The sequence below is a fragment of the Eurytemora carolleeae genome, unplaced genomic scaffold (assembly GCF_000591075.1).
Source record: "Eurytemora carolleeae unplaced genomic scaffold, Eaff_2.0 scaffold453, whole genome shotgun sequence".
Taxonomy (NCBI): Eukaryota; Metazoa; Arthropoda; class Copepoda; order Calanoida; family Temoridae; genus Eurytemora; species Eurytemora carolleeae.
The window spans coordinates 1-13,775 of record NW_019396460.1 but is presented as its reverse complement, the minus strand read 5'-3'; the positions used below and the strand labels follow the sequence as shown (position 1 = coordinate 13,775).

At 31.9% G+C, this 13,775-nt stretch overlaps 2 protein-coding genes across 2 annotated transcripts; one reads left to right on the top strand and one right to left on the bottom strand.

Annotated features, from left to right (window-relative positions):
- LOC111703688 (upstream stimulatory factor 1) lies at positions 1-4,276 on the bottom strand. The gene is made up of 7 exons (XM_023475720.1): positions 4,215-4,276; positions 3,261-3,326; positions 2,634-2,695; positions 1,448-1,516; positions 659-801; positions 143-235; positions 1-25 (listed from the first exon to the last, which is right to left on the bottom strand). The coding sequence occupies exons 2-7, from the start codon at positions 3,322-3,324 to the stop codon at positions 1-3; spliced, it is 456 nt and encodes a 151-aa protein (XP_023331488.1). The 5' UTR covers positions 3,325-3,326; positions 4,215-4,276.
- A 6,476-nt stretch (positions 4,277-10,752) lies between these two features.
- Positions 10,753-11,470, top strand: LOC111703699 (uncharacterized; the record flags this gene model as incomplete). The annotated part of the gene is given in 2 exon segments (XM_023475729.1): positions 10,753-10,986; positions 11,278-11,470. Coding segments are annotated over 2 exon segments (360 nt in total), but the record flags the coding sequence as incomplete, so codon positions are not given.
- Positions 11,471-13,775: the final 2,305 nt, after the last annotated feature.

Here is a 13,775-nt window from a genome sequence, read left to right as displayed (position 1 = left end):
TTACAGATATAAGATTACTATATAACTAATTAGATATGTTTTAATATGCTTTGATATTTGTTGTGTACATGTCTGAAAATTACTTTAAACTCTAGTTATTCGAATTTATGTATAAACTATTTTGCATATGATAAATTCGCACTCTGGTGGAATAAGTTTACCAAGTTTCATAATCCAATTATTTATATTATCTCTTCTTCTCCTCTCTACCTCGTTATGGGTAGCTCGACGGTTTCTAAACATTAGTGTTAGTGTTAGCGTTATCGTTAACGTTAGCATTAGCATTAGCATTAGAGCAATAGCAATAGCGAAATACCAATAGCGCAATAGCAATAGTGCTATACCAATAGCGCAATACCAATAGCGCAATAGCAATAGCGCAATAGCAATAGTGCAACAGCAATAGCGCAATAGCAATAGCGCTATAGCAATGGCTCAATAGCAATAACAATAACGCAATAGCAATAGCGCAAAAGCAAAATAGCATCAGCATCAGCAAAAACAACAACAATAAAAATAACGATAACAATGATAATAACAATAACAAGAACAATAACAATAACAACAATAACAACAACAATAATATTAATAATAATAATAATAATGATTAATGATAATAGGAATATTGTCTCTATCTAAACACAATTAAATCTCTTACCCTTGTCTTTCTTCTTTAGCTGAGCTGACTGGCTGCTCGTTGAACGATCTCGGGACGATCTGTCTCTGACCGACAGCTCCGAGCACATCGGAGGGGGAACCAATCACGTAGAACTGACCGTTCAGAGGACTAGCTAGCACAGCCTTAAATTAATCAATCAATTAATCAAACAGTCAAACAATCACTGTTCTCAGGACTCAATACTTCCCATATCTCAATCTCAAAAAGAGGTTTCTAAATCAAGTTTGAGATATAGTATTACAGCTTGTGTTAATTGTGGTAATTATATAAATTACTGAGGAATTTTTCTCTACAGTTAGAACCAGAAAACTGTGAAAAGAAAATAGTTTTATTATATTACTTAGCTATTAAGTTAAATGGATCTGTTTAAACTGCACAATTTCTGTGTCTCATGTTCATTGGTTTATTTAAAGCCATAACTTGAGTCCGAAAGTCAACTTCATATTCCCGAGTTTTCTAGTTCTCATTGTATTTGATTTCTGTAGTTGATGTATGCACTTTATCTTTAGAAGTAAAAAGGAACTAAAGACATAATTAATGGAGGACATGTCCTATTCACAACATAACAATCTGGTTAATCGTCGTTTCCTATCTTAAAAAGTATTGATTATTGTTAATTTCTTAAAATGCGCAAATCACGTTAAACGAGTACTGTTGTAAAGCAGACATTCTTCTCTAAAAATTGAGAGTCCTTTGCAATTTCCATCCTCATTCGCAAACTTAAATAAAAGTACTTTTTAATTGTTTTAATGTCTGAAAACGTTATACCTGGACATTGGTTGTGATAGTGTGTGAATTATTTACTCCATCAGAATCCGAGATAACACGGAATGGAACCTAATCATAGACAACATTATTTAACTCCATCAACAGAGATAACATGGAATGGAACCTAATCATAAACAACATTATTTAACTCCATCAACAGAGATAACATGGAATGGGACCTAATCATAAACAACATTATTTAACTCCATCAACAGAGATAACACGGAATGGAACCTAATCATAGACAACATTATTTAACTCCTTTAGAATCAGAGATAACACGGAATGGAACCTAATCATAGACAACATTATTTACTCCATCAACAGAGATAGCATGGAATGGAACCTAATCATAAACAACATTATTTAACTCCATCAACAGAGATAACACGGAATGGAACCTAATCATAGACAACATTATTTAACTCCATCAGAATCAGAGATAACACGGAATGGAACCTAATCAAAGACAACATTATTTACTCCATCAAAATCAGAGATAACACGGAATGGAACCTAATCATAGACAATATTATTTAACTCCATCAACAGAGAAAACATGGAATGGGACCTAATCATAACCAACATCATTAACTCCAAAAACAGAGATAACATGGAATGGAACCTAATCATAGACAACATTATTAACTCCATCAGAATCCGAGATAACACTGAATGGAACCTAATCATAGACAACATTATTTACTCCATCAACAGAGATAATACGGAATGGAACCTAATCATAGACAACATTATTTACTCCATCAACAGAGATAACATGGAATGGAACCTAATCATAAACAACATTATTTACTCCATCAACAGAGATAACACAGAATGGAACCTAATCATAAACAACATTATTTACTCCATCAACAGAGATAACATGGAATGGAAAGTAAAAAAATCGGCGCTTACTCGGATGTCGTTTCAAATTTTGCTAAGAAAATGACATGATGATGATTAAAATTAAAATTAAAAATTATAATCCATAAAAATCAATGGGTTGTCACAAGAATAGGATCAGTGTTTGCAGAAGTGCGAGCAGAGAGAAGACATCTCTATATATTTAAATATTTTAAAATGGATTCTAATAATTTAAGTTAGAAAAAAAAACGTAAAAAAATCCCAAAAATCGTCAAAAATGTATAACTAGAAAACTCATGAAAAAAAAGTTGTTTGTCACCTCGTTCTGTTGGTTGCTAACTCTATAATGCATACTTTCCATAATATTATCTTGATCTTCTTCTAAATGAAAAATAGATTTATATCATCTTAAAATATCAATTATTTAGGAACAGATTTTCATCCTCATCTCAAAAGTAAGTGTTCCCACTTCCAGAATGTGAGATACTAATCATTTACTTGAATTTATCTGTTTATTTGTCTATTTATAGATTATCTTGAATTTAAAGATTTATTTATTTTATATCATAGAGTGACATGTCTTATTCACAACGATACCTTGATAAAAATTAATCTCAGTAATGAGAAAATATTTTTTTTTATCGAAGAAAGTGTTGAAATTTACTTTATTCCTTCATTGTATGATTGTCTTAAATGCTTAAATGCACATGTCACATGTATTGAGAAACCTCTATTGAACATAGTCAATTTTCAACAAAAACAATTTAAATATCACATTAATCCTTTCCTGGAAACCGTTGTGAATCGAACTTGAAACTCAGTAAATGAAGGATCCCTACAAATTACGTCTAAAATCCCTTCAAAATTACTTAACACTACATTTTTTGAATTAATTTTTAATTTTTAATTTTTAATTTTTAACTTTTAGTTTTATTTTTGCCATTACCTGATTCGTCCTCAAGGAAGTGCTTGTGGACTTTCTCCTTTCCAGTAATATCCATCATATCCATACCTTTAAGATTATAAGATTATAAGAGATAAGAAGCCCCATCTTAGACAACCCAGACCAGCCCGGCCACCTATCCCCATCATATCCATACCTATACTATATCTATCATATCCATACCTATACATATATCCATCATAGCCATACCTATACATATCCATCATATCAATACCTTTCCAAATATCCATCATACACATACCCGTACATATATACATCATATCCATACCTATACGTATATCCATCATATCCATACCTATACATATCCATCATATCAATACCTTTCCATATATCCATAATACATATGCCTATACATGTATCGATCATATCAATACCTATACAAATATACATCATATCCATACCTATACATACAGCCATTAAATCCATACCTATACATATAGCCATTATATCCATACCTATACCTATACCTATACATATACATATATCCATAATATCCATCATATCCATACCTATACATATACATGTATCTATCATATTCATACCTATAAATAAATCCATTTTATCCATACATATACATATATCCATCATAGACATACCTATACATATATTCATCATATACATACCTATACATGTATTCATCATAGACATTCCTATACATATAGCTATTATATCAATACCTTTACATATCCATCATATCCATACCTATATATACATCAATCATATCCATACCTTTACACATAAAATTCAAAGAAAAAAAAATTACAATTATAAATTTGTTGAACATTAAAAATTAAAAATATGTGAAATTGCGTAAATATTTTCAAAAAAGTTTTAAGTTACATTTAACCGCGTGTAGTAACTACGCAATGATGTCTTAGTTAATACGCAATTTGGATAAAATTCCAATAATTCAACCTAAACTTGTTAAAAACCTACCGATTGATGAAAATTTGATCAACTTTTCACCATTGAAAATAACTTGTTGCACTTTATTCTGAAAAAACATGAAACTGAAAAAAAATCGATTTCCAATTAATCACACAACTGATTTAAAATTTTAGAATTTATATCATCAATTTGAACATTTAAATTAAATTTTTTAATCTAAGTTCACATGTTGGGTCCGTCCTAGAGAAGGATTTTTGGACCNTTAGATTTTAAATTATTAAATCTTGTTAATACTTTGATTGTTAATAAGGAATAGTTTGATAAAAATTCTTTTGTTTCTTTAATTCTCTACCAGAGCATATATGGATATTTTGTTGAAAAAAGTTTTGCGACAGAGCAACGTCTGAACACATGGGATAAGGGAGGTATAGGGGGCCACAGTTAATCTTATATTGATTTACATTTTATTATAAAAATATAGATTTTTACTGTAATATTATTCAATAAAAGTTTGAAAGAGAAATCTTATATTGATTATAGATCCTCGACTAAATTGGATACTAAGAAGATTTGAATACAATATTCTTGAAATATTTCATTTTTTGTATTTTCAGAAATGACGAATTATATATAATGGACGAGAAGACGATTTCTTTTAAGCGCCGATCGTCGGACACTTCAGTGGTCGACTATGCGGCCGAGTTATTTCGGACGAGAGCGGCCGCCGATATTAGTATTATCTGTGATAGCATGCATTTTCGTTGCCATAAGGTAATGCTTCTACGGAGAGGACAAATTCAATTAGTCGTGCGGCTAGGATTGACCAAGGCCCCTGGGGGGCAAGCTAACAGAGATTTGTAGTTTGAAATTTATTGTGAAATAGCCTATTCTTAATTGTCTCTGAAGACATCCTTGTTTACAAGGTTTCCAACATACAACTGCATCTTTCCGGAAATACTCTCTGTAAAAAATAATAAAATATAAGATCCTGGTAAGTAAAGTTGAAATGTTAAATAGGAGAGGGAAATTAAAGGTAACAACTGAAGGGTTTATTCTGAGATGTTGGATGGGTCAATCTGCTGAACAATTCAGAGATTATTTCAAAGATGTACGGGGGGAGGAAGACTGAAGCCGCCAAAAATTTCAGAAGAAATTCTGCGTCGATAACTTTGAAATGTAGTCGCTGATGGGAAACCAACAGTGTATTGAATCAGAATTCATTTATTCGTACACATTCATATTACTTTTTAAATTCCAAATATTTGTAATTTTTGCTCAGGTTTTGCTGGGACTACATTTCCCTGTAGTAGCTGAGGTGCTACGGCTAGAACCTGATATTGATGCTCTTCTTGCTCCGCAGCTGAACAGTAAACAGATTGATAGGTTAGATTTAATTATTCTAGCGTTAATGGAACTGGAGACGTAAAGTGACATGTACCCCTTAAACTTATATCATGATAAACATTTATAAATAATAAATCTTTGTTCTATGTCTTTATAAGAAAAATCACTTCATGGAGAAATTTGTACTATGTACAATGTAAAGCTTTGCTTTACACTTCCTTTATCTGCATGTAAACTTCGTGAATTGTACTGTGTACTATTTATTGTGTTCTCTGTGCTGTGTACTGTGTACTATTTACTATGTTCTCTGTGTTGTGTACTGTGTACTATTTATTGTGTTCTCTGTGCTGTGTACTGTGTACTATTTACTATGTTCTCTGTGCTGTGTACTGTGTACTACTTATTGTGTTCTTTGTGCTGTATACTGTGTACTATTTAATGTGTTCTCTGTGCTGTGTATTGTGTACTATTTACTATGTGCTCTGTGTTGTGTACTGTGTTCTGTGTTTAGGAAAAGGTTTTCTGACCTAAAAATGGCCGACTTGTTTCGACAGATAAATGTATTTGTTCTTTAAATGGGTTAGGTTAAAGCTTAGGTCATGCATGTAAAATTTTAAATTAGTTAGACTTATCTACAAAAATTAAACTTCAAAAATATGTGTCCGTGGACCTACAGCCGATTCAAATCCTGATGAATCTGTAACATAGCATCGGTGAGTCAGGATTTTAACCAGCATTAGGTAGTTCTAAGTTCAGTGACCTAGATCAAACTCAATCAATTCGGTGCATCTTTATATATACTTTACGTACACTGTACAGGTTGTTGATTTTTATGTACCTGGAATATATTCATGTACACTGTACAGGTTGTTGATGTTTATGTACCAGATACATTCATGTACACTGTACAGGTTGTTAATGTTTATGTACCTGGTATATATTCATGTACATTCCAATAGAAAATTTATTTAACCCTCGGTCATAAAAGGTTACGATCACACGTTGTCCATCCGATATGCAGCTCCCTTCCACAAACCTTCAGGAAGTGTGCTCCACTGCACCAAAGGGAGTGACCTCCTCTTCTCCTAAGGAAGTGTCCTCCCCTTCTTCCAAGGGAGTGTCCTCCGATTCTTTTAAGGAAGTGTCTTCCGTTTCTTCCAAGGGAGTGTCCTCCGTTTCTTCCAAGAGAGTGACCTCCTCCGACGGAATGTCCTCAGATCGAAGACAAGGTTAGGAAATTATTTTATTCAACTAATTGATTTTTGTTGATTGATTTATTGGTATTTTTTTTAAATACAATATGTCAATTTTGTGAAGGTTGATTAATTGTGTGATTGATCAATTGATTGTTTAATTTTATTGATTTATTTATTGGCTAATTGATTGGCTTATTGCTTGATTGATTATTGGCTGATTGAATTATTGATTGATTTACTGATTGATTTATTGGCTTATTGATTGATTGATTTATTGGCTGATTGAATTATTGATTGATCTATTGATTGATTTATTGGCTTATTGATTCATTTTGCAGGACGATTAAGATTAAGAAACATGAATCTCTTGAAGACCAAGAATGGTGATGACTGTCAGGAACCTTCTTTGGAACCTGGACCAAGGGTTCCTTGTGATCTTAAACCTGAAGTTCCTTTTGAAACTGAACCTGAGGTTCCTCTTGAACCTGAACCTAACGGGGTTCCATCTGAATCTCTAGCAAAGGAACATTAATGCCTATTTTTATTTTGGAAATTATTTTTTCTTGAAGCAGAGTTCGGTTCCATCTAAGATTATTTTTAACTAATAAAACTGTCAACTTAATTTCCAATTGCTTTTTTTAAGGTTTACACCCCACCTTCAATCTTTGAACAATGGTGGAGTTGTTTATTCTGTCTGATCATTGACTCTTTTAAAAGTTTTGCACGGTTAAGACATTCTCAGGGGTGAATGTTCCCTGAAAAATCATTTCCCCCCCCCTCCCCATATTATGCATTTTTAATAAGTATTGGAAAGAATGAAAAAACTTGCCTTTTAAAGTGCAATTTTTCATTTTCCCTCCAAAATCTTTAAAAATCATAGTTTTTAAAAATTTATTGTGAACAGAAGTTACTTGGCATATATGACGGGTACCTAAATATATATTTTGACTTCACCTAAGTTTAATGTCATGTGTCCCAGTGTCCTATATGCCGTGAACCGTGTACTGCAGAGGATAGAGTAGTACACAGTCAAGTACACAGTCCCACAAGGTAGTACAATCATTCAGTAGGATCCAAAATGAAATCTGCAATAATTAAATACTAGGCTTTTCGCGTTCATCTTCTTTTTCAACTTTTAATTGTGGCTTTATCTGTGAGCATCTTCTCTTTGTACAGTATAAAAACAAAAACAACAAAAAAGTTTGCGGATTTCGTAGTACTTTTTCGTGTATTTTCAAAATTTTACAAAATTTTTGAAATTTTGATCATTCATAAACCTTCCCTGGGGTCACGTGAGGTCCCATAAAAATTTTGGGCTCTATCGGTTTAGCCGTTGTGACGTTTATTGGATACAAACAAACTGACGTACAAGCAAAGTATATATATATAGATACTAGTAATTAACCATTACAAATTACAATTTTTTGTCAACATCTTTAAATAAAGTATAAGGAATACGACAATTGTTCCACAGTTTATTGATAATAAATGTAGCATTTTGTTAAGAATTGGAAATTTGGCAAAATTCCACCTGACTAAAATAATGAGTTGTCTGCTAATAATAATTATAATAATTATTCAAAACTTTCATAAGATCTCTTTCTAGTATGTTTGAATGTTTTCTCTGCCTGCAACCTTTTATCCACATTTTGAAAATCTTTTTTTTTCAGAAAATATATGTTTTTTTTATAGGGTTTTATTCTTTGAAAGTATGAAAAAAATGAAAAAAAATGCCTTTTGATATCTTATTTTCATTTTTTTCTTCCCAAATCATCATAAATGTTTTTTTTTCCTGAGGCTTGATAAACAGGCATGCCAATTTTTTTTAAATGAAGAGTTACTTGCAATACAACAACAGTTCCCTTAATCTCGATGTATTTACAGAGATATACATCCTGACAGATTGTATTGTTGTACTGACTGCCAAGAAACCTTTCCTAATCTTCATCAGCTTCATCTTCATCATCAACATCATCAACACCTTCAGCATCAATCTCATCAGCTACATTCAGATGATGATCAAGGTCAGCCTTGTTTTTCTGTAGAACTGAACCATTTCAAAACTGGAAACCCCACCTAACCCCCTCTATTTTCAAACCTCCCCCCCCCCCTTGAAAATAATTTTCTTTCTCCAGAAGTTTTCCTTAGAGATCATCATTCATCATCTTAAATATTAAATATTTGTCTTTATTTCAGATACTAAATCTGAGGACTTAAAATCTGAAATACCGGATGCAGCTAATCCCTTGGAATCTGTGCCGCCTGAAGAGGATATTTTGCCGCCGGAAATGGATTTTAAATCTGAAAACGAAATCTGTGATGTTTGTTTCTTGAGCCTGTCAAATCAGCAGAATCACTTCAGGTCGGTAATATTCAAGGTACTAATGCAAGGAAAGTTATTTCAGAGGTGCACTCATTTTTTGTACTGCAGTGTACTGTCTTTGGGCGGAAATGTAAACACAAGACGGATGTCACAGCCTAACATGGAATCAATTTTCACAAAAATAATCTATGAGATATTCTGGTCATAAGAAACTATAAAGTGAATTTTCAAAATTATCAAAATTAATCGGATACTAAACAAACACTGATGCATAAATTCTTGTTTACAAATTCCGCACAGAGAGAACTGGTTTTATCATGTGCGCAGAGTATACGCGACCGTAATTAACTTTCCTTGTATTAGGTTCTTGGTCAAATTCAACTTTGTAGGGATTAAAGGGACTTGTAGCGTAATTTCAATGGACCCTTTATTTAAAAAAAGGGGAATGCCCCATACACGACGATACCAACGAAATCTTTATCTGCTCATTTATGTGGAAGATTTCGTCGATTTACTACCTTAAAAGTGTTGAATTCTTATGCTTCCAACATCGTTTTTTTTGTAGCAGATATCCGCAAGTCGTAAAGAAACCACAATTAAAAATAATTTAAGTTTCATAATTACAAACATGGATATTTAATTAATTCTTTATCAGACAAAGCTTTTTAGAAGGATCGATTAACTTTATTTAAGTGTTATATAATGATATATATAATATATATAATATATGATATATGATATATATAATATAGTGTTATATATTAGGAAAACGACACTTATAAATAATTATTATTTTAAACATTCTTATTTTACGTTTGCAATTTAGGGATAGCGGAAAATGTTAAGGTTTAAATATTAAAGGGGGCCATCAAAGCAAAAACAAAATCTTTCAATTTTTTTTTCAATTTTTAATAAATTAATTTTTATTTGTAAACATGAAGTTTTTTTTTTAATTTAACGTATAGGTTGAAAACTGCATATAAAAAACACGGAATAAAGCCTCCTAGTCCTTATTTAAAAGTGTTGTTTTTAAAAGTTACCCCCAAAATGATAAATATAAAAAAACTGAATATTTTACAGATAATTCTAGGTCAATAATGACATTTTTTTCAAAGCTTTTTAAAGGGGCTGTTATCGTAATTTGAAGTGACCCTCCATTCAAAGATGGCAATGCCCGATTTACAACGGTACACTTAAACCTTAATCTGATCAAAAATGTGAAAGATACAAAAGTTTTTTCTGACTCGAAAAAATTTTATTACTATGAGTTTTTCTATTTCTTTCACTTTAACAGAGAACCCGCAAATGAAAATAAACAGTTAAAAGAAGAAAAAAGATTGATATTTAGTTCCAGACAAAGCATTCACGGGTTCGGTCGTATGTCAAGCATTGTCATCTTTGCATTGAAGGTCATTTGAAATTACGATTACTGTCTTTTGATCGGGAAACTCTCAGGGGGGTAATAGAGGTTTAGCCTAGGGGGGTGCACCCCCTTAACGGTTGATGTGCACCCCCCTAAAAAACCGGTATTAAGAAAAAAATAAAGTTTAAAATCTATATTAATCTACCTGATAAGGTTAGTTTGTGAAAATTAAATAACTTTTAAAAATATTTTTTGAGAAAACAGATTTAACATTTTCTTTTATAGAGTAACGTTGTGAATTCTCAATTTTACTCTTAAAAATATATTGATTAGTCAATTAAAAAAAAATATCAGTTTTTATGATTTTCCTTCTTCTTCTAGATACGAGTGTCGAAGTTGTAAACTGGTTTTTAAAGATTTCTATAGTATGGAAGATCATTCACGATCCTGCGGAAATAGTTCAATACCATCAGGAGATCATTCACGATCCTGTGAAGATCGTTCACAACCCTTAGGAGATCATTTACGATCATCCGGAGATCCAAGCATTTCTTCCTTTTCCTTGTTAACCGATTCTAAACCTGATATTCAGAGGTTAGTTTATGCGATAAGAGTGTATATGTTTTCAAATAATCATACAATCAGGGCCGGGTGTATATTTTCTCAAATAATCAGGGGTGTAAATTTTCTCAAAAATCATTTTGAAACTCATTTTTTCCCCATATCATCAAAAATCATTCCCCCTTCCCCCCAATGGGGGGGTTTCTAAAAAATATACACCACTTCAAAAAATAAGATTTTTCCAAAAAGTTAAGAAATATCGGAAGTAAATTTAGTTTTCCTCGTAATTGCTATTAATGGTAATATTCATTTCTTTTTGTTCAGAAGACCGGAAGCGGACATATCTTTGATTTCTCCATCTAGCTCAAGAGAACGAGGGGTGGATGGTGAACGAATAAATGATGCTAGAGAGATGGATGATAAACCACTAGTTGAGCCGAGAGAAGGGGATGGCAGATCTATTTGCTGCAAAGATATTGAGGCAGAAGTTAAGATAGCGTATCTAAGTTGCCCAAAGGTAATTTTAAAGCATTATTTTAAACCTATGATAAGTATTACTTTAAAACCACTAAAAGGCATTATTTTAAACCGGTTGATGCGTTCGACGCGTATACCAGTTTATTGTACTAATTTAACCCGGTTGAAAAAAGCATTTTAAACCNAATTGGTTAAAAGCATTATTTTAAACCTATGATAAGTATTACTTTAAAACGATAAAAAGCATTATTTTAAACCGATAAAAAGCATTATTTTAAACCGATTAAAAGCATTATTTTAAACCGATTAAAGCATCACAACAGTTTATTGTACTTCTTTAAACCGGTTGAAAACACCATTTTCAACTGGTTATAAGCATTATTTTAAAGCAGTTTATTGTACTTCTTTAACCCGGTTAAAAAACAGCTTTAAAACGATATAAAGCATTATTTTAAACCGGTGATAAGCATTACTTCAAACCGATAAAAAGCATTATTTTAAACCGATTTAAACAGTATACCAATTTTTTTTCTTTAACTCGGTTGAAAGCAACATTTTGAACTGGTTAAAAGCAGTATTTTAAACCAGTTAAAGCAGTATACTAGTATTACTTTAAAACGATAAAAAGCATTATTTTAAACCGTTAAAAAGCATTATTTTAAACCGGTTAAAGCAGTATACCAGTTTATTGTATTTCTTTAACCCGGTTGAAAGCAGCATTTTAAACGGGTTAAAAGCATTACTTTGAACTGGTTAAAAGCAGTTTACAGTTTATTGTAATCGTGAGACCTCACTTCATTATTGATTTAGTGTAGTCACTTCAATTTTGGGGTGTGGGTGTAGGACGTCCCTAAAAGAATGATTTGATTTGATTTGATTTGTACTTCTTTAACCCGGTTGAAAGCAGCATTTTAAACTGGTAAAAGGCATTATTTTAAACCGATACAAAGCATTATTTTAAACCAATGCTTAGGATCCGGATCCCGATCCGTTGGATCCGCAAGATTTTGGCTTCCAGGATCGGGATCCGCAAAAATATGTGGTTCCACGGATCCGGATCCAAGAGGTAAAATATCAATCAAAAACTGAAAGAAAAAAAATTTTACTCCAGAAACCTAAATCTGAACTTTTGAAAAAAGAGAAATTAAAATGATTCATCAAGTTTTAGGATAAAAATAAGGGAAAAAAATAAAACAAAAAATTGAAAATTATTTTTTGTTAAAAAATTCAGTAAATCTTAAAGAAATTATCTGGATTCGAATACGGGTCCGGATCAGGGTTTGGATTTGGTTCCGGATTTGGATCCGGATCTACTTTTTTCCAGTGCGGAAACAGGATCTGGATCCGCATCCGCATCAATATTAAATGGATCCTAAGCACTGTTTTAAACCGGTTAAAAGCATTATTTTGAACCGGCAGAAAGCAATCATCTTAAGCGAGTCATTGCAGATCTCTAAATTGGTTGAAACAATTTTTGTAACTGACTAAACGTAAAACAATATGTTCACAGAATAGCTGAAAAGAATCGGTTCAACTACAGGGTTACCCAAAAAGAATGAGACGTTAATGACGACCAAAACTTCATAAAATGCAGGGTGTCCCACTAAACGTGACAGTTGGTGAATAGTTGTAAATGTCTTCTTCCATATACTGTATTAGATATTAAAGACTTTTTGCAGTGTATTTCTTCAAAAAAATGTTTAACTCGTATATATTTTACTGTGAAATCAATTTTACTTAATATAACTGTTATATAAAAATGTTATTAGTCTCTTTAGTATCAAACAACTTATCAAATTATGGAAGAAGATATTTTAAACTATTCACCAACTGTCATGTTTCGTGGGACACCCTGTATAAAGATCTAAAGGATGTAAACAGACATCCAGTTGCAGGGGTCCAAGACTATAAGAAAAGACATTCCATTAAATTCTGTACAGTCAGTTTCATCCTTTATGGGTAACCCTGTATGTTTAGCTATTTATTGAATATTTTCCCTTGCCATATAATTAATGAATTAATTGATGAATTGTTCCTCAAGGAGTTTTCTTCATCGGAAGAGATGAATTTACATCTCTCACAGCATTCAGATAAACGGTAATTTTAATCATATTTTATTGGGATTGGAAAAAAACCCCGGGTTTTTTAAACAACAAAAAACAGCCAAGTGGGTTTTATTGGGCTTTTTGGGGTTTTCAGTTAGAGAGTTTTTACCTGCTAAAATTCATACTAACTCATAATATTAAGACTATTTAAGCAATAGATGAACTTTTTAATTATGCAAAATAATAATGTCGTGATAATAGGCTATACCTATATACCTATATACCTATATACCTATATAC

Coding starts and splice junctions, on each gene's coding strand:
- LOC111703688 (XM_023475720.1), bottom strand. CDS start 3,324: ATGGATATGATGGATATTACTGGAAAGGAGAAAGTCCACAAGCACTTC. Junction 2,696..3,260: donor CTTCCTTGAGGACGAATCAG/GTAATGGCAAAA, acceptor TTTTTCATTTAG/AAGAAGATCAAGATAATATT. Junction 802..1,447: donor CTATCACAACCAATGTCCAG/GTATAACGTTTT, acceptor GATTAATTTAAG/GCTGTGCTAGCTAGTCCTCT.